Consider the following 26,599-nt stretch of genomic DNA (forward strand, 5'->3'; position numbering starts at 1 on the left):
CGGAAGGGCAGTACTGAGGGAGCGCTGCACTGTCGGAGGGGCAGTACTGTGGGAGTCCAGCACTGTCGGAGGGGCTGTACTGAGGGAGTGCTGCAGTGTCGGAGGGGCAGTACTGAGGGAGTGCTGCACTGTCAGAGGGGCAATACTGAGGAAGTGCACCACTGTTGGAGGGGCAGTACTGAGGGAGTGCTGCAGTGTCGGAGGGGCAGTACTGAAGGACTGCAGCAATGTCACAGAGGCAGTACTGAGGGAGTGCTGAACTTTTGGAGGGGCAGTACTGAGGGAGTGTTGCACTTTCGGAGGGGCAGTACTGAGGGAATGCTGCACTTTCGGAGGGCAGTACTGAGGGAGCACTGCACTGTCGTACAAGGCGGTAAATCGAGGCCCCGTCTGCCCTCTCAGCTTCACAGCAAAGATCCCCCGGCTTTATTTCAAAGAAGAGCAGGGGAATTCTCCCCAGTATCCTGAGCAATATTTATCCCTCAACCAACATCACTAAAATAGGATAATTGTTCATTTGTCTCATTTGGTATTTCAACAAAAGTGATTTAGCCACCTCCTATTGGCTGCAGTGATTCCCAACTGGTGATTATTTCTGTGTAACGCTGCAGCTAATGGGAGGCGGAGTTGGAGGGTGGGGGTCGAAGGTCAGGAGCAGCACCTGTTCCGAAATGCATTGATTTTATTCCTCTCCTTACAGGGAACTGATGGGAGAAGGAAGAGATGATCGATGGGAAACAGACTCTGGTCAGGAGACAGTCATCACATTGAGTCTCAGTACTGACTGGCCAGCCAATCAGAGCATCTGTCTGATACAGCAGGCAGCTGGGGGGAAACAGCTGGAATCCCAACACCTGGAACATCTGCAACAACACTGGGAAAACAGCTGGAATCCCGAAACCTGGAACACCTGGACCAACACTGGGAAAACAGCTGCAATCCCAACACACGGAACATCTGTACCAACACTGGGAAAACAGCTGGGATCCCAACACCTGGAACATCTGTACCGACACTGGGAAAACAGCTGGAATCCTGACACCTGGAACACCTGGACCAATACTGGGAAAACAGCTGCAATCCCAACACCTGGAAAATTTGCAGCAACACTGGGAAAACATCCGCAATCCCAACACCTGGAACATTTGCAAGCACCGAGATCGCCCCTCTGTGAGCAGGTCCAGTCAGAGCGGGGACCCCCTGAATCATCCCCAGATGGACCGAGATCACCCCTCTCTGAGAGGGTCCAGTCAGTGCAGGGCCCCCTGAATCACCCCCAGACGGACCGAGATCGCCCCTCTCTGAGAGGGTCCAGTCAGTGCAGGGCCCCCTGAATCATCCCCAGACGGACCGAGATCACCCTTCTCTGAGAGGGTCCAGTCGGAGCAGTGATCCCCTGAATCATCCCCAGACGTACTAAGATCGCCCCTCTCTGAGCGGGGTCCAATTGGACGATGCATCTGTCCGGTTTGTTGCCCCTTCAGGCCATTTGGGCGGCCCTGTCTCTTGCCACGCAGCACTTCCCGTCCTGGGGTCACTACGACCTGTGTAAGGCTCAGCTTCACTGGGACCAGGCCATGAGTTGGGATTACATGGCCTGCCAGCCCGAGGCCGCCCTGCTCACCAGGTCACTGAAGGTCAGCTTGGATCCCGCCGACAGTACGTGTGGAGAGACCCCCGAGATGTACTGCACGCTGGTGAGTAGAAGCCTTTCTGAGATAGCCTCTGTTGTGTGTCGCACTATGAAAGTGAATTCCATCCAAACTCCTACATTTGCTTCATTAATAGAAGCATCGAGTACAAAAGCAAGGGAGTCATGGTGAACCTTTATACATCATTGGTTAGGCCCCAGCTGGAGTATTGTGTCTGGGCACCACACTTTAGGAAGGATGACAAGGCCTTGGAGAGGGTGCAGAGGAGATTTACTGGAATGTTTCCAGGGATGAAGGACTTCAGTTATGTGAAGAGACTGGAGAAGCTGGGATTGTTCTCCTCAGAGCAGAGAAGGTTAAGGGGAGATTTGATGAGGTGTTTAAAATCATGAAGGGTTTTGAAAGAGTAAATAAGGAGACAATGTTTCCAGTGGCAGGAGGGCCGGTAACCAGAGGACACAGATTTCAGATAATTGGCAAAAAAGCCAAGGGGGGAGATGAGGAGAATGTTTTAATGGAGCGAGTTTTTATGATCAGGAATGGGCTGCCTGAAAGGGAGGTGGAAACAGATTCAAGAATAACATTCAAAAGGGAATTGGATAAATACTGGGAAAGGATAAATGGACAGGGCTATGGGGAAGGAGCAAGAGAGTGGGACTAACTGGACAGCTCTGAGCCAGTGACAGAGACAGACGATATCACGGAGGTGAAAGTGGGCGGGCTTGGTGAAGGAGGAGATATGGGGATGGAATAACAGTTTGATAAGTTGCATTTAGTGGAACTGTGAGGAGATGTAAAACTGCTGGACTGAAGAGGAAAGGTCAGGACACATAAACCACAAAACTCGCTGCTTCCCAGTGTCGCACCGTAAGGGGTGGCAGTGTTTGTAAAATTAGACACAGTAATAGATGTGAGGAGGGAGGTTGAATGTTTGTAAACACCCCCTGAAGCTCCTGACCCCTGTGTCTGAGCCCTGCCCAATATCCCCAGTGGGGAATATGTCCCATTATGTCTGAGCCCTGCCCAATATCTCCAGTGGGGAATATGTCCCATTGTGTCTGAGCCCTGCCCAATATCCCCAGTGTGAAATATGTCCCATTGTGTCTAAGCCCTGCCGAAAATCCCCAGTGAGGAATATGTCCTTGAGATGTAAATTCAAGCCTGTTTCTAAATATTAATGATGCTTTTGTTGAGTGAATCATCTCCTCAGGATAATTGGTTCCTACATCGTTGTTCGAGGGGAAACGCCTGGTTTAATAATCGGCCGTATGTTTCAGTAATAATTGAAAATGTATAATTTATTGCAGAACATGCAGTTTATCAGAGGGAATTATTCTCCAGCTCAATTAGTAATCTGTTATAAAAATACGACAAGTCTTTGAGGTAAATCTTCCAGCTGTCCCATATCCCACTGTGGAGCTGTGTGTGAAACAGGGCCCGGACCCAATGAGACCACACTAGATGTTACTGTCTCAGTTTCACACCTCAGGACGTCCCAAAGCGCTTCACAGCCAATGAAGGACTTTTTGAAATCGCAATCATGTTTCTTTCACCGATAAAAACGCGGCTGAATTTATCGGCCTTTATCTTGTAGTTTGCATTTTTTAATATGTAACAGTTTTTGACAGGTGTACTCGCTCCTTCTTTCCCGATGTGTCCCGACTCCTGAACTTGTGTTCCCTGATTGTGTGTTGACTGTGAGTGGGTGAGTGAGACGGAAAGACTCCAGGGTGAGAATGTATTCAGACTGTGGCTGTAACATTGGTGCAAAGACACGAATTCCTGGTCACAAGCTGTTGTGATCGAATGTACCGGGGCACGGTGGTGCAGGGCTTCTGTGACTGGACCAGTAATCCACAGAACCGCACTTCCAATCCCTCCATGGGCTTTGAGACTGGGCAGAGGGAGATACTGCCGGTCCTGCTGGGAGACTCAGTCCCAGGCACATCCTTCATTTTTTTATTTGTTCCTGGGATGTGGGCGTCGCTGGCAAGGCCAGCATTTATTGCCCATTCCTAATTGCCCTTGCGAAAGTGCTGACGAGCTGCCTTCTTGAACCACTGCAGTCCGCGTGGTGAAGGTACTCCCACAGTGCTGTTAGGGAGGGAGTTCAGGATTTTGACCCAGTGACAATGAAGGAACATTGAATATATTTCCCAATCAGGATGCGGTGCAACTTGGAGGGGAACATGGAGGTGGTGGTGTTCCCATGGAGACCATGGGTTTGTGAGGTGCTGCCGAAGAAGTCTTGGTGAGTTGCTGCAGTGCATCTTGTAGATGGTAAACACTGCAGCCACGGTACACCGGTGGTGGAGGGAGTGAATGTTTCAGGTGGTGGATGGGCTGCTTTGTCCGGGATGGTGTGAAGCTTCTTGCGTATTGTTGGAGCTGCACTCATCCAGGCAAGTGGAGAGTATTCCATCACCCGCCTGACTTGTGTCTTGTAGGTGGTGGAAAGGCTTTGGGGAGTCAGGAGGTGAGACACTCGCCGCAGAATACTCGCCTCTGACCTGCTCTTGTACCACAGTATTTATGTGGCTGGTCCAGTTAAGTTTCTGGTCAATGGTGATCCTCAGGATGATGATAGTGGGGGATCCGACAATGGTAACGCTGTTGAATGTCATGGAGAGGTAGTTGGACTCTGGCTTGTTGGAGATGATCATTGCCTTCCAGTTGTGGACCACAAATGTTACTTGCCACTTCGGTGTTGCCAGACTGGGAATCAACGTCGGTGAGTGAGCACAGGGGCGATGGGGGAACAGGACTTGTGTGTGTTAGGACACGGGCAGCACAGGTTTGGATGAGCTGAAATTTACGGAGATGGAAGGTGGGAGTCCGGCCAGGAGAACATTGGAATGGTCGAGTCTGGAGGGAACAAAGTATGGGTGAGGGTTTCAGCAGCAGATGCGTTGAGACTGGGGCAGAGACGGGCGATGTTACCGAGATGGAAATAGGTGGTCTTGGTGATCGAGCGGATATGATTGTTTGTTTTAGTTCTTCTCGACCAAAAGGCACCAGTTAATGCTCATCGATCTCCATGTTAGAAATAGAATCTCCCGCTGGTCTGTAATCCCCAATTTGATTAATCTCTGGCACCAGCTCAAAGTATTTGCCTCCAATTCCACTTCAGTGTTGATTTGTTCATTGATTTGAGTGTTTCACGTGCTGCAAAGCAAAACTCACAGTGTCTGAGCACAAACCGAGGGAGAGGCACATCTGGAATACTGCGGGCAGAGTGGGCTCCTCATTCTAGTGGAGAGATGGGACATGGGGCACAGGGACACAGTGTGACCGGGGCTGAGTGGAAAGAGAGATGGGACATGGGGCACAGTGACACAGTGTGACCAGGGGTGAGGGGGTGAGGGACTGTGTTATGAGGTTAGCTCGAACAATCGAATTGAAGGGAGAATCGTCACCACTTCTGCAGAAACACAGTCTGTGCCTTGCTCGGGTAAAAGTCTGACAGCCAATTATTTCTGAATCCGATCACCAATTCTGGAAATCCCAGCGAGTGGTGACAGCTGGTGAATGTTAACGTGGAGTTTCTGGGTAATTTCTGTAAGCTGAGTTTGAACTGATTGTAAACTGGTGCCTGGAGATTGTGTCTGATCCTCTCGGGATTGTTAACATCTGTATCCGTTCCCCCGCCAGCTGTTCACACAATCTCACAGCACAACAGGAGGCCATTCGAACCATCGTGCCTGTGCCAGCTTTTTGAGAGAGCGATCCAATTAGTCCCACTCCCTGCTCTTTCCCCATAGCCTTGCAAATTTATCCTTTTTCTCAAATTTATTAAGTATATTTTTCCCTGTTTTCAGGGAGTTTAGTTGAAGCAGGTTTAAACAGCTCTTCAAAGAGCGTGCACAGGCACGATGGGTCGAATTGCCTTCTGTGCTGTGAGATTCTGTGATATTTCCCCTGTTTTAAGGGAGTTTATTTTCAGCAGATGCGAGCAGCAGATGGGATTTCAGTCTGAACGAGCCAAACATTCTCTTTGTAATATCGCAGTCCGTTCTATTGGGTCTGGGACTAAACCTTTATTACTCAGACGGGAAATCGAGGGGTTGGGAGAGGCCCACAGTAAGTGGATTAAACCTGAGGCCATAGACTTTATCCCCATGAATCTTCCCCCTGTCCAATATCTCACTCACTGCCTACTGTCGCCAGTAAACCGGCTGCACATCAAACTTTCCCAGTCTCTTGATTCCTGGATCAGAGCTCCCTCACTGCGCTGCTCTCTGACAATGTTCCACTCACTTTAGCAGCTCAGACAGGAGAATGCTTGAAGAATGATTTACTGTTGTTGTGGCACTGACTGACTTACCCCTGAACCTGTCACCAGTGGATGGATTTTTCTATCGAGCAGTTTGAATGACGAGGAGTCTCGGTTCCATCTCCTGTTATTCTCTGTTACCCATTCTCTGTATTGGCCACGCGCAAATTTCATTATAAACACAGATAGAAGCAGACAGGCAAAGTCGATGGTTCAAGTCCCACTCCAGAGACTTGAGCACAAAACCCAGGCCGAGACTCCCAGTGCAGTACTGAGGGAGCGCTGCACTGTCAGAGGGGCAGTACTGAGGGAGCGCTGCACTGTCGGAGGGGCAGTACTGAGGGAGTGCTGCACTGTCGGAGGAGCAGTACTGAAGGAGTGCTGCACTGTCGGAGGGTCATTATTGAGGGAGCACTGCACTGTCGGAGGGGCAGTACTGAGGGAGCGCTGCACTGTCGGAGGGGCAGTACTGAGGGAGCACTGCACTGCTCTCATCCTGAGATAGTGAATCGCGCTTTAGAATTCAGTCTTTGCTCTCTCTTTCTCTCCACTCTCTTTCTCCCTCTTGCTCCCTCCTCCCCTCCCACATTACACGGGCTCAGTCATCAGAAACACTCTGTTGCCGAATTTGCCCCACGACCGAAAGGGGGCGCACTCACTGAGCGAGCCGATTTTCCCCGCCCCAATCCATGGAGTGGAGAGTTGAGCAAAATTCAGCTCTTTGTAGATTGTTTTTGTTGCGGGCGGTGTAGTCGGTTTGCGGCGGGGTGGAAGTGCGTGGGGAGCGGGGCGGACGGCGGTATATGTCTGCGAGCTCCTGTTTTATTTCCCACCCCCAGGAACCTGCTGACTGACGGAGCTGAAATGAGCCTGGGATTAAAGTGTTTGTTTAAATCTGGTTTGACAGACAGTCGGTGGGTTCCCTGAACACCTGCTCACAGCCCTGAGTCTCCGTGAGGCTGGGGCACTGGGGACATTAGTTTGGGGAGAAGGCCTTTTATTGGGGACCTTTCATTAGAAGGAGGTCACCCATTGGGACGGACGGTTTAAAATTGGAAGCTGGGTGTTTAATGAAAGATGGCTGTGGTCTATAAGGGCCGATCGACACAGGCCGGTCAATAATGTGGGATTACACCACAGCTGGTTGAAGATTTGCTGCAGATTCTCAATCTTTCCCCAGTCTGGTTTCTTTCTCTGAAACCTCCCTCTGGTCTTCTCATTGCTGAAATATTTAGAAACAAACACCAGGTGCAGAGTTCTGGGTTTCATTAACTTGAACAAACATTCATTTCTGCCGGCTCACGTTCTTCATAATTAAATTCCAAAGTGTAGAATCCCATCGAGCTCCCTGGCAAGATATGGACTTAAAACCGCCGTTCCTTTATTAAATTAATTCTGTGGATGTGGGCATCGGTGACACGGCCGGCATTTATTGCCCATCCCCAGGTGCCCTGAGAAGGTGGGGGTGGGCCGCCTTCTTGATCCACTGGGAGCGGGTTTGATACAAACTGAGTGTCTCGCTCGGCCACCTCAGAGGGTCATTAATAGTCAACCATGTTGGTGTGGGACTGGAGTCACATATAGGCCTGGACTGGGTACGGAGGCAGGTTTCCTTCCCTAAAGGACATTACTGAACCAGTTGGGCTTCACGGCAAACTCCCTGAGCTGTGGGCCGTGGGGAGAGGACCCTCTCCCTGACCCACTGTGGGCCGTGGGGAGAGGACCCTCTCCCTGACCCACTGTGGGCCGTGGGGAGATGGACCCTCTCCCTGAACCACTGTGGGCCGTGGGGAGAGGACCCTCTCCCTGAGCTGTGGGCCGTGGGGAGAGGACTCTCTCCCTGACCCACTGTGGACCGTGGGGAGAGGACCCTCTCCCTGACCCACTGTGGGCCGTGGGGAGAGGACCCTCTCCCTGACCCACTGTGGGCTGTGGGGAGATGGATCCTCTCCCTGACCCACTGTGGGCCGTGGGGAGAGGACCCTCTCCCTGACCCACTGTGGGCCGTGGGTAGATGGACCCTCTCCCTGACCCACTGTGGGCCGTGGGGAGAGGACCCTCTCCCTGACCCACTGTGGGCCGTGGGGAGATGGACCCTCTTCCTGACCCACTGTGGCCGTGAGGAGATGGATGATACCAGAAATGAGAGGGTATACATATCAGGAAAGGATGAACAGGCTGGGTCACTTTTCTCTTGAAAAGAGAATGCTGAGGGGTGATCTAATAAAGGTCTTTGAAATTATGAAAGGTTTTGATAGAGTGGATACAGAGAGAACCAAGAAATCCAATCGGGAATTCAGAAGAAACGTCTGTACCCAAAGAGTGGTGAGAATGTGGAAATTGCTACCACAGGGACTGATTAAAGCGAATAGTGTAGATGCATTAAGGGGGGCTAGACAAGCGTATGAGGGAGACGGGAATAGAGGGTTGTGGATAGATTTAGATGAGGGAAGACGGGAAGAGGCTCGAGTGGAGCATAAACACCGGCATGGACTGGTTGGGCTGAATGGCCTGTTTCTGTGCTGTGTATCTTATGTAATCCTATACATAATCCTATATGTAATCCTATGTAATCTTTCAGCTCAGTACTGGCCCACTAAATGCTGCTAACTGAGCAACTCTGCTCTAACATTAATTCCAACAAAGGGCCTGATTACTGGGTGATGGGAAGTGACAGCAATCTGCGGGATTGTACTTTATGGAGCCACTAACTTCTGGACTCAATGATACACTAATTAACATAATTAACCAGGGGACTGAACCGTGCTGATAGCGAGTGGTTTAGTTAGTGATAATCACAGGCTCTTCGTCACACCACACAGTGTAAATCTGAGACAGCAACAGTTAAAGCCCCGAAATAAATGTCAAGGGGTGAGTGGATTTGTAGAAGGAGCAATGATTTATGAGATGGTCCGTTTATGCTCCAGTGTCGCAGGAGCAGTTTCTGTAATACATGATCCTTATATTGAAATATCTTCCCTTCCCGCGTTGATGCAGCCACACACAGCAGGAGCCTGTTGTGTCTCTCTCTCCCTGGGCTGTGTGGTAATGTTTAATTCTTCTCTTCTTCTTAGGCAGTCCCCCGGAGTCGAGGATGACTTGCTTCCACATTAAAATGAGTTCTCAGGTGACTGATGAGACCAATGTGAGATCCACAGTCTCTGTCACAGGTGGGGTAGATGGTGGTTAGAGGGACGGGTGGGTGGGGTGCTTGGGTTGTCGTACGCACCTTCTGCTGTTTGTACTTGGCTTCCGCATCCTCCCGGCAAAGAGACTCGATGTGTTCGTCGCCTTCTCGGATGCTTCTCCTCCATTTTGAGCGGTCAGGACCCAAAGATCCAAGATGCGGCCACTCACAACATCATCGAGCAGACAATAGGGATGCTCAAGCAGCGTTTCCGAAGCCTGGACCACTCTGGAGGCAGCCTTCAATACTTCCCTCAACAGGTGTCGCTATTCATTGTGGTGTGCTGCATGTTGCACAACTTGGCCATCGTGAGGGCCCAGGCCTTACCAGTGGGGAGTGCAGCCCCAACTCAGGAGGAGGAGAAAGAGTAATAGGAGCCTGGCGAGGCCCCGACTGGCCAGCCAGAGGAGGAGGTGCAGCAGCCACGGAGGAGACACCGTGGCACTGCTCCCGATACAAGGGCCACATGTCAGCGGCTCATCATACATCGGTTCTCCAACAACACAACACAACCCCTGACCTGCAACCAATAAACATTTAACAACAGCTCCTTGAAACACCAAAACACACAATTAACATCAACAATATCTGTACACAGGCCCCTGCCATTTGTCATTCCTCAACAGTATCCATGTGCCATATTAGGCACATACACTTACAACAATAGCAGGCCTCAAAAACTGCAACCAGATCGTGACAAACATATTTGCAGGATGAGGCCTTCTGTCCATTGTGGCTAAAGTTTTTATTGAGACTAGCTCTGGCATTTGCTACCCCTTACCTTAACCCCCTCCCACACCTCCTGCTCCTCCTCAATGTTGCCCCAGTGACTGCAGCAAGGCTGCTTGAGGGCTGCTGTGTGTTTAACACAGACACTACAGATGGCCGAGTAGGATACATTGGACCAGCTCTGGGCCTGGAAGGCCCGGCTGTAGACTGCACCACCTCAGCATCGGCGGCAGCAGTCTAGGTTGGCTGGTGTGTAGACCGCAGCAGGTGGAAAGGCAGAGTGGCAGTGGTGGGAGCCAGAATGCTCCCATCTTGAGCAAAGACAACACGTTCCATTTCTCACGGCCCACTGCCACTCCCCCAGGGCGGAGCCTCAACATCTGGAGCAACATGTGGGAGCGCAGATTACTGGCCTGCTTCGGCACAATTACCTCCCCGTTGGACTGTGGGGAACAGAGAGGATGGCAGCAGTCAGTGTTTGCATGGCATCACTCTGTGACTGACTCAAAGCAGCCTGAGTCTGAAAGGCAGCAGTCTGAGAGTTGTTGCCACAATCATTGACAGCATCACATCACAAAGGCCTTGCGTGGCTTGGGTCTGTGATGCGATAGTTGCTGCCACGTCAACCATGGCACGCGCTCTCCCCTCTGCGACTCCACTGTCGCTGGTTGAGTCCATCTCCCTCTGTAAGTGGGCAAGGATGGGTTCATTGAACTGCTGAGAGGCAGGGACAATGCTTGAGGCAGCCTTCCGCAACCTCAGGGCAAGTGTATCCATGCTCTGCGGAACCTTCTCCAATGCACCCATTGGCTCGCGGTGCATTTGCATGGACTCTCTGGACATAGCCTCCAAGTCCAGGTCCACGTCTGACTCTCTCTGAGCAGGACTGATAGGCCGACTCACTGTGCGGGGAGATGGCCCCCGAGCTTCCCCTCGCTCTGGGCACTGCTGCAGGCCACTGGATTCAGGAGCCTCAGGCTCTTCAAAGCCCAGGAATGTTGGCTCTTCCACCAAGGTGGTGACCCCACTCGGAGCAACTGATGGAGGGTCCCTCAAAGACACCACACTTTCCTCACCTTCCTCATCATCTTCCCCGTCAGTCGAAGTGGACGGCGTTTGCTGTCAAGGGTCAAGGATCTCACAGAAATGCCAAAGGGCATACACATACCATCACAGTCCACAGGGGGCGCTGCTTCTCCGGCCACTACCGCACCAACTGGTGTGTGCCCATGGGGATGGACACTCGCTCCTCCACGTCACTGAGGGCATGTATGTCAGGCTCCCCTCCACCGGTGCACTGCTGCTCTCTCCTGTTGTGAACCAGTTTCACCTGCAGTAAGAAACACAAGAAGGTGTGAGTGAGTGTGCAGCTCATCGTGTGCCACATGTGCCTTCCATAGTTGAATAGCTGCTGCTGTGTGGATGTGTGCAAACGTGCATTTGAATCTGCGTGGCTGCTCACAGTGCATGTGTGAACGGTGGGATGAGGTGAGAAGGGCCTCAGATTAGGGATGAGGCTGAAGTCTTGTGAAAGGGTAGTGTGAGGTGGGGTGAGGCTGAGTAGGGAACCAGAAGGTGAGCCAGGTTTGGATGGGCCGGGCATGGCTGGTGAACTGAGCCTGAACATTTATGGTGCCTTCACCAACAAAGACCACGGCCTGGGACACACAGTGACGGAGCAGTCGGAGGTCAGTTGTAGCGCTGGGGCACGGTGCTGTTAATTATGTCCCGAGGACACGGCAATTCAGGAGCACGTCACATCTGCACCGTTCCATTATTCATTCACACATTACACAGCTTTAGGATTCTGGTACTAATGTTACTCCATTCCTTCTACATTGAGTATTATAAATAACCAATCCAATATGCGGCTTTAGTCACTGCCTTTAGTTGATGCTGTGACAATTGTAGATTCATTAATCTCTATGATCTCTGTATATTGCCGCGCTCTCCATCTTTATCACACGCATTAGTTTTATTGATTGCTGCAACAGCCACTTGCTGGGGATGAGGATGTTACAGGTGAGCTGTCTGATCATTTGGAAAAGGATGTCGGGCTGATTCTGTGTTGCCGATGTCAGGCAGAGTCCCAGTGTGTTCGATCCACAGGATGCACTGCAGCAACTCGCCAAGGCTTCTTCAGCAGCACCTCCCAAACCTGCCACCTCCAACACCTAGAAGGATGAGGGCAGCAGGTGCCTGGGAACACCATCGCCTCCAAGTTCCCCTCGAGTCACACAGTGTCCCGACTTAGAATCACAGCATCATATAATGATACAGCACAGAAGGAGTCCATTCGGCCCATCGTGCCTTTGCTGGCTCTTTGAAAGTATTACCCAATTAACCCCACTCCCCCGCTCTTTCCCCACAGCCCTGTAAATCTTTCTTCTTCAAGTATTTCTCCAATTCCCGATTGAATCTGCTGCCATCGCCCTTTCAGGCAGCGCATTCCAGATCACAACATGTGGAGCTGCCGCTGTGTTCATCGCTGCTTCATCGTGGAAGGTCAATGACCTGAAGTGACCCCAAGGGAGCCCTGCCACCTCCGACTGCTCCCTCACAAACCAGCCTGAGGTGAAGCATCATTAGGCCCACAGGCTGGGCGAGGGTCCGACACACAGAGCCCAGGGGTAAGGCCTGAGCACAAATAAGGGATTGTTTTATCAACAGACAATAAAAAGACAAGTTCCCATCAATCATTCTGCCCACAAAACTCTCGCCCTTTCTCTCTCTCTCTAACCCAAACAGACAGCTGCAGTGAGACTCATTTTTCCATCTCTAGAGGTCAGAGGTCGGAGATTCTTTCACTGAACATGAACTTTGGAAAATCTAAACAAAGAAAACGTCCAAAATGTCGTCATGTCAGAAATCTGTCCAAATGTCAGCTCCCTGGTCTCTTTACAGTCCATTTTATTTTGCTCAAAAGGATTCCCAAGAATGATTGGGGAACTGAGAGGATCTAACTATGGGGAAAGGCTGAACAGGCTGGGGCTCGTTCCTGGCCCCAGGGATGTGCGACTTCAGTTGCAGGGAGAGACTGGAGAAGCTGGGATTGTTCTCCTTACAGCAGAGAAGGTTAAGGGGAGATTTAATACAGGTGTTCATGGTCATGATGGGTTTAGACAGAGTAGATAGAGAGAAACTGTTCCCATTGACGGAAGGCTCGAGAATGAGAGGACACATATTTAAGGTGATTGACAAAAGAACCAAAGGCGACAGGAGGAAAAATGTTTCTGCGCAGTGAGTGGTTAGGATCTGGAATGCACTGCCTGAAAGGGTGGTGGAGGCAGAGCCCAGCGGGAGAATTGTGTCCAAATTCTGGGCACCACACTTTAGGAAGGATGTCAAGGCCTTGGAGAGGGTGCAGACGAGATTTACTGGAATAGTCCCAGGGATGAGGGACTTCAGTTATGTGGAGACTCTGGAGAAGCTGGGATTTTCTCCTCAGAGCAGAGAAGGTTAAGGGGAGATTTAATACAGGTGTTCAAAATCATGAAGGGATTTTGATTGAGTAAATAAGGAGACACTGTTTCCAGTGGCAGGAGGGTCGGTAACCAGAGGGCACAGATTGAAGGTGATTGGTGAAAGTACAGAGGGGAGATGAGGAGACCCCACTTTTACCTTCTGACACTCTGAATAGCTGCCCTTTACCCCGACTCTCTGCTTTATGTCCTGAAGCCAGCGAGCTATCCATTCTGCTACTGGCTCCCTGACTCTGCATTCTCTGACCTTATTCATTAGTCTATTATGTGGTCCCTTATCGAAGTTCTTTTGGAAATCTGGATAAATTATATCTACTGCATTACCCTTGTCTGCTCTCTCTGTTACCTCTTCAGAGAATGCAATGAGGTTGGTCAAGCAAGATTTTCTCTTTTGAAATCCATGCTGTCTATTCATTGTTATACTTCTGCTCTCTAAATGTTATTCTATATTCTCCTTTAGTAAGGATTCCATTATTTCTCCTACCACCGATATTAAGTTGACGGGTTTACAGTTCTCTGGACATGTTCTATCTCCCTTCTTAAATATAAGTATTATGTTAGCTAGCTTCCAGTCCTCGAGTATGACACCTTTTTCTAACTAATTATTAAATATAAGCCTCTGCTATTTCATCCCCAGATTCATTTAAAAAGCACAAAGTGTTCCGTCCAGAACTGGGGTTTTATTTAACCCATGCTGTACCTGTTCTGGGAGTGTTTGATGGGACAGTGTAGAGGGAGCTTTACTCTGTATATAACCCGTGCTGTACATGTCCTGGGAGTGTTTGATGGGACAGTGTAGAGGAAGCTTTACTCTGTATCTAACCTGTACTGTTCCTGCCCTGGGAGTGTTTGATGGGGCAGTGTAGAGGGAGCTTTACTCTGTATCTAACCCATGCTGTACCTGCCCTGGGAGTGTTTGATGGGGCAGTGTAGAGGGAGCTTTACTCTGTATCCAACCTGTATTGTACCTGCCCTGGGAGTGTTTGATGGGACAGTGTAGAGAGAGCTTTACTCTGTATCTAACCCGTGCTGTACCTGCCCTGGGAGTGTTTGATGGAGCAGTGTAGAGGGAGCTTTACTCTGTATCTAATCTGTACTGTACCTGCCCTGGGAGTATTAAATGGGACAGTTTAAATGGAGCTTTACTCTGTATCTGACCCATGCTGTACCTGCACTAGAAGTATTTCATCAGACAGTGTAGAGGGAGCTTTACTCTGTATCTAACCCATGCTTACCTGCCATGGGAGTGCTTCATGGGACAGTGTGGAGGGAGCTTTACTCTGTATCTAATCCATGCTGTACCTGCCCTGGGAGTGTTTAATGGGACAGTGTAGAGGGAGCTTTATTCTGTATCGAACCCATGCTGTACCTGCACTGGGAGTATTTCATCGGACAGTGTAGAGGCAGCTTTACGCTGTATCTAACCCGTGCTGTACCTGCCCTGGGAGTGTTTGATGGGACAGTGTACAGGGAGCTTTACTCTGTATCTAACCCGTGCTGTACGTGCCCTGGGAGTGTTTGATGGGACAGTGTAGAGAGAGCTTTACTCTGTCTCTAACCCGTGCTGTACCTGCCCTGGGTGTGTTTGATGGGGCAGTGTACAGGGAGCTTTACTCTGTATCTAACCCGTGCTGTACCTGCCCTGGGAGTGTTTGATGGGACAGTGTAGAGGGAGCTTTACTCTGTATCTAACCCGTGCTGTACCTGCCCTGGGAGTGTTTGATGGGACAGTGTAGAGGGAGCTTTACTCTGTGTCTAACCTGTGTTGTTCCGTCTCCGTTTCCAGGAGAACCCGTACATGTGCAACAACGAGTGTGATGCTCACATGCCCGAGCTCGCACACCCGCCCGAGCTGATGCTGGATGACGAGGGGCGGATTCCCAACACCTTTTGGCAAAGCATCTCCTGGAGGATTTTCCCCGAGCCCCTCCTGATCAACATTACTCTGTCCTGGAGCAAGACCATCGAGCTAACCGAGGACATAGTCATCACCTTCGAGTCGGGCCGGCCGGAGCAGATGGTCCTGGAGAAGTCTCTGGACCACGGCCGGACGTGGCAACCATACCAGTTCTACGCGGTCGACTGCCTCACCTCCTTCGGGATGGAGCCGAGAAGCGCCCGGGATCTGAGCCCGGCCTCAGTACTGGACATCATCTGCACGGAGGAGTACTCCAGGGGCTACGTGTGGAAGGTGGACAAGATGGTCCGCTTCGAGATCCAGGAGCGTTTTGCCCTGTTCGGGGGGCCCCGTCTCCAGGACATGGCCTCGCTGTACGGCCAGCTGGACACCACCAAGGACCTGAGGGACTTCTTCACCCTGACCGACCTGCGGGTCAGGCTGCTCCGGCCGGCCACTGGGGCAACCAGTGTTGACCAGCACAACCTCTCCAAATACTTTTACGCCATCTCCAACCTGGACATTCGCGGCCGGTGAGAGCTCCTCGCCCCTTCTGGCCAGAGTCGCAGACCCCACACTTCACACCCAGGGGGCGCCGTGTCAGGCCAACATCTAGGGGGCACTTACAGGGCCAACATCTGGGGCATTCATGGTCACCGTCTGGGGGCACTCTTTCAGGTCCAACATCTGGGAGCACTCACTAGACCAACATCTGGGGAACTCTATCAGGACCAACATCTGGGGGATACTCTCAGTCTATTAACTTGGTGATTCTCCATCAGGGTAAATATCTGGTGTTCCCTATCAGAGCTAACATCTGGGATACTCTATCGGAGATAACATCTGGCATGGCACTCTCAGTTATCATCTGGAGGGCACTATATCGGACTTAACATCTGGCACACAATCTCAATGAACATCTGAAGGGCAGTCTATCAGGGCCAACATCTAATTATGAGGAGCGATTACATAAACTAGGGTTGTGTTCCCTAGAATTTAGAAGGTGATTTGATTGAAGTTTTCAAGATATGAAGGGGAACTGCAAGGGTAGATAGAGAAAAACTATTTCCCTGGTTGGGGATTCTAGGAGTCGGGAGAAAAGTCTAAAAATTAGAGCCAGACCTTTCAGGAGTCAAATTAGGAAACACTTCTACACACAAAGGGTGGTAGAAGTTTGGAACTCTCTTCCGCAAATGGCAGTTGATGCAAGACCAATTGTTAATTTTAAATCTGAGATTAATAGATTTTATCAGCCAATGGTATTGAGGGATATGGGGCAAAGGCAGGTGAATGGAGTTCGGTCACAGATCAGCCATGATCTCATTGAATGGTGGAGCAGGCTCGAGGGGCTGAGTGGCCTCCTCCTGTTCCTGTGTGAACGCTGGGTAACTGGGGAGGTTTGACAGCGATAGATGGGGATCCCTCCCCTGGCCCACTGGGCACCATCAGCTGCCCTTGTGTCGGGTGTTTGAGCTTCCCTGAATGGCCCTGCGACAGTGGGCACAGACCAGCACTGTGCCAGCTCCCCCTGCCCCTGGCGATGGGCCCGTTAGCGAGCTTTCACAGTCCTGCTGGCTGGCTGGCGATGAGTCAGCGAGTTCCTGCTCAGTGTTCAGCCAATCGAGCAGCACGGAGCGAGCAGAGTCTGTCCCTTTACTCTCAACACTGCCGAGCTCCAGTCTGATCAGGATTCAGAGAGTGAGAGGATCACACAACACAGGGGGAGGCCATTCAGACCATCGGGCCTGTGCCGGCTGTTTGGAAGACATATCCAATTAGTCCCACTCCCCGCTCTTTCGCCATAGCCCTGCAAATCTTTCCCTTGAAGTATTTATCCAATTCCCTTCTGAAAGTTACAATTGAATCTGCTTCCACCGCCCTTTCAGGCAGCGCATTCCAGATTACAACAACTCGCTGCGTAAATAAACTCTCCTCATCTCCCCTCTGGGTCTTTTACCAATTACCTTCAACCTGTGACCTCTGGTCCCCGACCCTCCTGCCACTGGAAACAGTTGCTCCCCATTTACTCGATCCAAGCCCTTCCTGATTCGATGACTGATTGTGACTGAAGGCTTCCTTCGTGTTGGATCTATATTCAGTCTGGGTCAGTGAGTTCCCATTCTCCCATCACACAATCTCCGGGGCTCGGAGCCATTCCCTCATTATTCCACACTCAGCTTCTGGGAGGCTCGCTCCAGCTTTTAGCCAAGGACAATCTTCAGACACTAATTAGAGAACAGGAGCAGTAAAATGTTTACGCTGCCGTTAATGTGACTCCAGGAACTGTCTGGGCATCTGCTTAGTTCAGCAAACAGTGCCCAGAACTGACAAATTGCTGAATGTGCAACGTACAATCTGCGGATTGTGAAGCTTCACCCTCGCAGTGAGTTAAACAGCGGCTCGATGCTGTTAGCACAGAGTCACCGAGACCAGCGTTCTCACGCTTCACGGCACAGAGACCATCACAGCACTTTGCGCCTTTCCAAATCGCATTTACTGAACCACAACAACAACAAATTCTCATCCTTGTCGAAATCCCTCCATGGCCTCTCCCCCTCCCTATCTCTGTAACCTCCTCCCACCCTACAGCCCTCAGAGATCTCTGCTCTCCTCCAACACCAGGAACAGCCCTCCGAGATCTCTGCTCTCCTCCACCACAGGCCTCTTGCCCATCCCCCACTCCCTTCGCCCCACCATTGGCGGCCGTGCCTTCAGCTGCCTGGGCCCGAAGCTCTGGAATTCCCTCCCGAAACATCTCCCTCTCTACCTCTTTCTCCTCCTTTAAGACGCTCCTTAAAACTGACCTCTTAGACCAAGCTTTTGGTCACCTGTCTAAATATCTCCTTATGTCACTCGGTGTCAGTTTATCTGATTTATGCTCCTGTGAAGCACCTTGGGATGGTTTACTAGCTATAGGCGCTATCTAAATGCAAGTTATTGTTGCAGTTGTAGGTGTTGTAGTTGTAAAGAAATAACTTGTGAGAGGCGCTCTATAAATGCAAGCTCTTCCTTTGAGGGGCCTGGAAGGCCGGAGCTGATCAGAAACTCTCTCCTAACGTGTTGTTGTTGCTGCCCAGAATCTGATCGTCAATCAGCGGAAACACACCCAGAAACTGACCCGCCGCCTGGGTTGAAAGGCAATAAGTGGGAGAAAAATGTTGCTGTTTGCAGAGCGAAGCTGGGAAAGGGAGAGCGGACTCGCGGAGCGGCCAGTCCCCAGTCTAACCCGGCTGCTCAGCTTATTTGAAACCAGCTTGCTGTTGTTTTTTGCCAGGTGTAAGTGCAATCTTCACGCCAACAACTGTATCTGGGAGAAGGGGAAGCTGAGTTGCGAGTGTGAGCACAACACGACGGGGCCGGACTGCGGGAGATGCAAGAAAGGCTTTCAAGGCCGAGTGTGGAGAGCGAGCTCGTACCTCCCAATCCCCAAAGGGACGGCCAATGTCTGTGAGTAACCAGAGCTGCTCCGGCCCGGCCCAGTGCCGGCACCAGATTCCCTTCACATTTCATTCTCAGCCGAACTCCCGGCAAAGCACCGACTCCAAAATACAACCCACCCATCTTTGTCATTGTGTTCATGTGGGAACAGAGACTCACAGCGGGAAATTGGACAGAGCCAGTGACAGAAATAGGGTCCGTGCCCACAGCTCCACACTGAGGGGGCGGGGGGGGGGCGGGGAGAGAGGGAGAGGGGAGAGAGAGAGAAGGGCAGAGGGAGGGAGCGAAAAAGGGGGGGAGAGAAAGTGGGAGGGGGAGAGAAAGAGAGACGGAGGGAGAGAGAGAGAGATGTGTAGAGAGAGAAAGAGAGAAGTAAAGAATGAAAGACAACAAAAAAAAGTGGGAAAGAGAGAAATAGAGAATGTGAGAAAGAGGGAGAGAGAGCAGCAGAGTAAGTAACTGAGAATGAGAGATGGAAAATAAGGGAGTAGAAAAGAGAGAGTAAAGGAAAGTGAGAAAGAGAATGGAAGAGATCTAGAAAAGGAAATAAAAATGAAAGATTATCCAATTAGTCCCACTCCCCACTGTCCTGGCCCTGCAAATGTTCCCTTTTCAAGTATTTATCCTACTCCCTTTTGAAAGTTATGATTGAATCTGCTCCCACCGCCCTTTCAGGCAGCGCACAACCACTCGCTGCATAAAAATAATCCTCATCTCCCTCTGGGTCTTTGGCCAATCACCTTCAATCTGTGTCCTTGGGTTACCCACCCTCCTGCCCCTGCAAACAGTTTCTCCTTATTCACTCCATCAAAACCCTTCCTCATTTTGAAGCCCTCTATCAATGTAATGTCGGGGTCAGTGAGCGAGGGGGATCGCTGGCATTATGTAGAGGGTGAGGTTGTAATAGCAGGGGTTGAATTTGCTGAAACCTCACTCCAGACACCCACAGATACAGAGCCAGCAGTGAGGTGCAGACTGATGTGAGAATGAATGTTCACAGCTGGATGAACATCTGGGGAACAGCTGGGGAGGGTGAGAGGAGAATAAGCCTCTGTGTAATCAATATCTGAAGCAGATCAGGAAGTGAAGGTTGTGAGGGACATCTGTGGCCTGCTGTGTGTGGAATGTCCCGAGATCAATATCCAGATAGTGAGCTGACTGGGCAGTGGGGGAGGGGTGTGTGTGACCACTGATGCCCTTACGTATTAACCCTGTGTACTTACACACTAATCGCACATAGTGGGAGCGTCCCCACGTACTACTCTCACACTCACCTTATGGGAGCACTTTAGCAACTCTACCTGGTCTCACACAGGGCTGGTGTGAGCGCTCAGAGGATGCAGCACGCCAATCCCCCATCAGTTCCTTGTTCGTGAGTTTGAGTGACGTCGATCTGATGAACACTCCATGTGATGGGTTGTGTTAATGTGTTTATCGATAAAGATTGTTAATCAGATGTCTCTCTAACTCTGTTTGTTTCCGTTTCCCTCTCCAGGCTTCCCTAACCCCTCCGTGGCGAGTGGCCGTAAGTAGGACCTATGCTCTCTGACCTGTGACTTGCTGACCCAGAGCTCATTTCTGTATCGGGAATGATCCGCTTCCCTCAAACCTCCCTTGTCGCTCAGTGAGCGAGGAACAGGTGTAGGTGTGAGCAGGGATTGAGTGTGAGCAGGGGCTGAGTGTGAAAAGATGAAGGTGTGAGGCTGATTAGGTATGAACAGGGCTGGGATCAGGAGTCTGCTTGCCCGTGTATCTATGCAGTAAAGTATAATCTCCTCGAGCAGTGCAGCAGATATAAAGCAGGGAAGATGTAATATATACGACGCACATCTTAGCTGAGATGAAAATGCTTCTTAACTGTGTCTCAGTGAGAACGTTCAGTGGGAAGTGGAGGGAAGATTTGTAGAAATCCATATGGTGGCTGAGGCCGAGATCAATGGGGACCTGTTGTAATCCCGTGATCCCAGATACAGGAATGGGAACTGGGTGAGTGTCTCGGCCTCAATCTCTTCCGCTTTGTTCCTGGATCTTACATCAACTTGTTCCCGTTTATTTAACCCTTCGCATGCTGTCCATGTCATTCCAAACCATCCGCCATATCGCAACCCCGAACCAACACCCAGACTGACTGGGAGCAGAGTGACCATAACTCCCCACACTGACCGGGAGTGACCATAACTCTCCACACTGACCGGGAGTGACCATAACTCTCCACACTGACCGGGAGTGACCATAACTCCCCACACTGACCGGGAGTGAACATAACTCCCCACACTGACCGGGAGTGACCATAACTCCCCACACTGACCAGGAGTGACCATAACTCTCCACACTGACCGGGAGTGACCATAACTCCCCACACTGACCGGGAGTGAACATAACTCCCCACACTGACCGGGAGTGACCATAACTCCCCACACTGACCAGGAGTGACCATAACTCTCCACACTGACCGGGAGTGACCATAACTCCCCACACTGACCGGGAGTGAACATAACTCCCCACACTGACCGGGAGTGACCAAAACTCCCCACACTGACCGGGAGTGAACATAACTCCCCACACTGACCGGGAGTGACCATAACTCCCCACACTGACCGGGAGTGACCATTACTCTCCACACTGACCGGGAATGAACAAAACTCCGCACACTGACCGGGAGTGACCATAACCCACCACACTGACTGAGACTGAGGGTCTATGAAATGTTACACTTTGACCCCAAACCTGCTCCTTTCCTGCCCAGGTTCAGCCAGAACCAACACTCAAAACCTTCATCACCGACACAAACTGAACTAAAGACAAACTAGTTCTAACATCTGGTGAAGAATCTCCATTTTCTGCTAAATTACTGAGTGAGTTGTTGCTGTATTCAGTCACATTGAATAATAACAGGGAGACTCCATCACATCCGACATTACACAGTTTGCCTTTCAAACCCTCAACCCACTCGAATGTACCGTAATCCCACAATAACAGCCTGTCACAGCCTCACCCCATTCACTGGAGTTCAGAAGAATGAGAGGGGACCTCATAGAAACGTTTAAAATTCTGATGGGTTTAGACAGGTTAGATGCAGGAAGAATGTTCCCAATGTTGGGGAAGTCCAGAACCAGGGGACACAGTCTAAGGATAAGGGGTAAGCCATTTAGGACCGAGATGAGGAGAAACTTCTTCACCCAGAGAGTGGTGAACCTGTGGAATTCTCTACCACAGAAAGTTGTTGAGGCCAATTCACTAAATATATTCAAAAAGGAGTTAGATGAAGTCCTTAATACTCGGGGGATCAAGGGGTATGGCGAGAAAGCAGGAATGGGGTACTGAAGTTGCATGTTCAGCCATGAACTCATTGAATGGCGATGCAGGCTAGAAGGGCCGAATGGCCTTCTCCTGCACCTATTTTCTATGTTTCTATGTAATCATCTCTCCGCGGACCAGATTCCCACTAATTATCCATCGATCCACTTCGAGCGACAGCCCGGGCAGTGAGTAGACCCGAGAAAGTGATTGATTGATCCGACATTGGCTCCCGGTCCAGCAACGCCTCCAATTTATAATTCTCATCCTCACGTTCAAATCCCTCCGTGGCCCCACCCCTCCCTATCAGTCAAGCCTCACACCCTACAGCCCTCCCTATCTCTATAACCCCCTCCCATCCTACACCCCTCCCTATCTCTATAACCCCCTCCCATCCTACACCCCTCCCTATTTCTATAAACCCATCCCACCCTACAAACCCTCCCTATCTCTATAACCCCCTCCCACCCTACACCCCTCCCTATCTCTATAACCCCTCCCACCCTACACCCATCCCTATCTCTGTAACCCCCTCCCACCCTACAACCCTCCCTATCTCTGTAACTTTCTCCATCCCTACCACCTTCCCAAGCCTCCAGCTGCCTGGGCCAGAAGCTCTGGAATTCCCTCCCTAAACCTCTCCATACCACCTCTCTCTGCTCCTTTAAGAATCTCATTAAAACCTATCACTTTGACCGAGCTTTTGGTCACCTGTCCTAATATCTCCTCCCGAGTCTCGGTGTGAGTTTCTGTCTGATTGGCGGTGTAGCGGAGATGGAAATGTCTGTTTGCTTGTCTCTCGGACACTCCTGCCATCCCGGACAGTGTTCACTCGATGTGTGTGCGCACAGTACAGATGTTCTGTTCAGAACGCGCGTTGTTCTCCAGCTGGGATTAATAATTGCTGATTTCTCCTGACACATGCAGCTGACCCAAAGCTCGGTCGCACACGGCCAAGAATCTCATCACTAGAGGTCACGAACCCAGAGCAAGGTAGGAACTCTCAAACACCGCGACTGGCTCAGAGCACAGGAGAAAGCAAGGATTTGCATTTATATGTTGTTCCTTCAGGACTGCCCCTCCGGCAGGGCAGCAATCCCTCAGTACTGCCCCTCAAACAGTGCAGTGTTCCCTCAGTACTGTCCCTCCAACAGTGCAGCACTCCCTCAGTATTGTCCCTCTGGCAGTGCAGTAGTCTTTCAGTACTACCACTCCGGCATTGCAGCAATCCCTCAGTAATGCCCCTCAAACAGTGCAGCACTCCCTCAGTACTGCCCCTCCGTCAGTGAAGCAATCCCTCAGTACTCCCCCTCACACAGTGCAGCACTCCCTCAGAACTGCCGTTCCATCAGTGCAGCAATCCCTCAGTACTGCCCATCCGATAGTGCAGCAATCTCTCAGTAATGCCCCTCACACAGTGCAGCACTCCCTCAGTACTGCCCCTCCGACAGCACAGTGCTCCCTCAGAACTGCCCCTCCGACACTGCAGCGTTCCCTCAGAACTGCCCTTCCGACAGTGCACCACTCCCTCAGTACTGCACTGGGAGCGTCTGTCTGGATTATGGGCTCAAATCTCTGAAATGGGACTTGAACCGATGACCTTCTGACTCCGAGGGGAACGTGCTGCCCACTGAGCCACAGTTGAAAGGCCCCTAACTTGGCAGTGCTGTGTAAAACCCGGCACAGAATCTATAACCTGGGATTGGGACCATCCATTGCCATCTGCCTGATTCAATGCAAACCGTAACTAGCCAGGAGTCTGATGTTTTCCCCTCACTGCTAAAAGCCTCAGTGTTCCCTCCCTCCCTCCCATTCCTGCCATTTCCTCCCCACCTCTCATTCCTGCAGTATGTGACCCTCTCACAGTCTGCAAACTGTCTGTGTCCCATCGACACTCTCTGTCTTTTCCCTGCAAGCCTGCGAATGCTTCGGCCATTCGAACCGGTGCAGTTACCTCGAGCTGCTCACCACCGCCATTTGCGTGAGCTGTAAGCACAACAGGAGAGGCCGACACTGCCAGTTATGTCGGCTGGGCTACCACCGAAACTCTTCAGCACAGCTGGACCACCACAACGTTTGCCTAGGTCAGTTCCTGTTACAATCTCTGCTCTCTCCTTCTTTCACCCTTCTGCTTTCAGCCCAAAACAAGATAAAGAAACAAAGAAAATACCTTCAATAGGGCTGAGCAAAGCGCGTCGGAAATCAGCCCCTCTTTCCCCAGTGACCAGCCTCAATCCAACCTTTCCCCAGTGACTAGGCCCCCGACCCAACCTTTCCCCAGTGACTAGGCCCCCGACCCAACCTTTCCCCAGTGACTAGGCCCCCGACCCAACCTTTCCCCAGTGACTAGACCCCGACCCAACCTTTCCCCAGTGACTAGACCCCGACCCAACCTTTCCCCAGTGACTAGACCCCGACCCAACCTTTCCCCAGTGACTAGACCCCGACCCAACCTTTCCCCTGTGACTAGACCCCGACCCAACCTTTCCCCAGTGACTCGACCCCGACTCAACCTTTCCCCAGTGACTAGACCCCCGACCCAACCTTTCCCCAGTGACTGGACCCCGACCCAACCTTTCCCCACTGACTAGACCCCGACCCAACCTTTCCCCAGTGACCAGCCTCAACCCAACCTTTCCCCAGTGACTAGACCCCGACCCAACCTTTCCCCAGTGACTAGACCCCGACCCAACCTTTCCCCACTGACTAGACCCCGACCCAACCTTTCCCCACTGACTAGACCCCGACCCAACCTTTCCCCACTGACTAGACCCCGACCCAACCTTTCCCCAGTGACCAGCCTCAACCCAACCTTTCCCCAGTGACTAGACCCCGACCCAACCTTTCCCCAGTGACTAGACCCCGACCCAACCTTTCCCCAGTGACTAGACCCCGACCCAACCTTTCCCCAGTGACTGGACCCCGACCCAACCTTTCCCCAGTGACTAGGCCCCGACCCAACCTTTCCCCAGTGACTAGACCTCGACACAACCTTTCCCCAGTGACTAGGTCCCGACCCAACCTTTCCCCAGTGACTAGGCTCCGACCCAACCTTTCCCCAGTGACTAGGCCCCGACCCAACCTTTCCCCAGTGATTAGACCCCGACCCAACCTTTCCCCAGTGACTAGACCCTGACCCAACATTTCCCCAGTGACTAGACCCCGACCCAACCTTTCCCCAGTGACTAGGCCCCGACTCAACCTTTCCCCAGTGACTAGGCTCCGACCCAACCTTTCCCCAGTGACTAGGCCCCGACTCAACCTTTCCCCAGTGATTAGACCCCGACCCAACCTTTCCCCAGTGACTGGGCCCTGACTCAACCTTTCCCCAGTGACTAGGCCCTCGACCCAACCTTTCCCCAGTGACTAGGCCCTCGACCCAACCTTTCCCCAGTGACTAGGCCCCCGACCCAACCTTTCCCCAGTGACTGGGCCCCGACCCAACCTTTTCCCAGTGACTAGACCCCGACCCAACCTTTCCCCAGTGACTAGGCCCCGACCCAACCTTTCCCCAGTGACTAGACCCCGACCCAACCTTTCCCCAGTGACTAGACCCTGACCCAACCTTTCCCCAGTGACTAGACCCCGACCCAACCTTTCCCCAGTGACTAGACCCCGACCCAACCTTTCCCCAGTGACTAGGCCCCGACCCAACCTTTCCCCTGTGACTAGACCCCGACCCAACCTTTCCCCAGTGACTGGACCCCGACCCAACCTTTCCCCAGTGACTAGGCCCAGACCCAACCTTTCCCCAGTGACTAGACCCCGACCCAACCTTTCCTCAGTGACTCGACCTCGACCCAACCTTTCCCCAGTGACTAGGCCCCGACCCAACCTTTCCCCAGTGACTAGGCTCCGACCCAACCTTTCCCCAGTGACTAGACCTCGACCCAACCTTTCCCCAGTGACTAGGCTCCGACCCAACCTTTCCCCAGTGACTAGACCCCAACCCAACCTTTCCCCAGTGACTAGACCCCGACCCAACCTTTCCCCAGTGATTAGACCCCGACCCAACCTTTCCCCAGTGATTAGACCCCGACCCAACCTTTCCCCAGTGACTCGACCCCGACCCAACCTTTCCCCAGTGACTCGGCCCAGACCCAACCTTTCCCCAGTGACTAGACCCCGACCCAACCTTTCCCCAGTGACTAGACCCCCGACCCAACCTTTCCCCAGTGACTTGGCCCCAACCCGATCTTTCCCTCGCGATGAGGCCTGGCCCAGGCTGTGTTGAGGTAAATTGAAAGCTCTGTGTTTTGACGATATAATTGCTGCCTCCCTGTCTCCATTGTTTTTCAGGAATTTGTATGTTGTTTGTAATATGTCCTTACTATACAGTATAAATGCACACGAGGCCCATACTTGAGAGAAGGTCATTCTGTGACCAGTTACCTTTCTTGCCAAGACCTCAAGAGACAGACGGTGGGTGGAGCTTCCCCTTTTATACCGGAAAGTCCAGGTTAGGAGTGTCTCCCACAAGTTCGCCCCCTGTGGTCAGTGTTCTTACGGTGTACAACTTAGGTCAGCTTATTCATGGGTCACACTGACAGTTGAATACATGACATCACCTCCCCCCCCAAAGTTTTATTGGGATCACAGGTTAAGTCGCTCTGGTGGTTGATGCTCCCTTGTAGAGCGCCTGAG

At 51.6% G+C, this 26,599-nt stretch overlaps 1 protein-coding gene across 1 annotated transcript in view; it reads left to right on the top strand.

The window, feature by feature from the left end:
• The first annotated feature begins 1,355 nt into the window (after window positions 1-1,355).
• The window catches only part of LOC139266710 (netrin-G1-like), a 32,709-nt gene continuing 7,465 nt past the window's right edge, over window positions 1,356-26,599 (top strand). The window contains exons 1-5 of the mRNA XM_070884297.1: window positions 1,356-1,697; window positions 15,110-15,753; window positions 18,495-18,667; window positions 20,154-20,183; window positions 22,883-22,948. Coding sequence (XP_070740398.1) covers window positions 1,455-1,697; window positions 15,110-15,753; window positions 18,495-18,667; window positions 20,154-20,183; window positions 22,883-22,948 — 1,156 coding nt within the window. The 5' untranslated portion in view covers window positions 1,356-1,454. The remainder of the gene's footprint in view (window positions 1,698-15,109; window positions 15,754-18,494; window positions 18,668-20,153; window positions 20,184-22,882; window positions 22,949-26,599) is intronic.

The sequence above is a fragment of the Pristiophorus japonicus genome, chromosome 7, assembly GCF_044704955.1.
Source record: "Pristiophorus japonicus isolate sPriJap1 chromosome 7, sPriJap1.hap1, whole genome shotgun sequence".
NCBI lineage: Eukaryota > Metazoa > Chordata > Chondrichthyes > Pristiophoridae > Pristiophorus > Pristiophorus japonicus.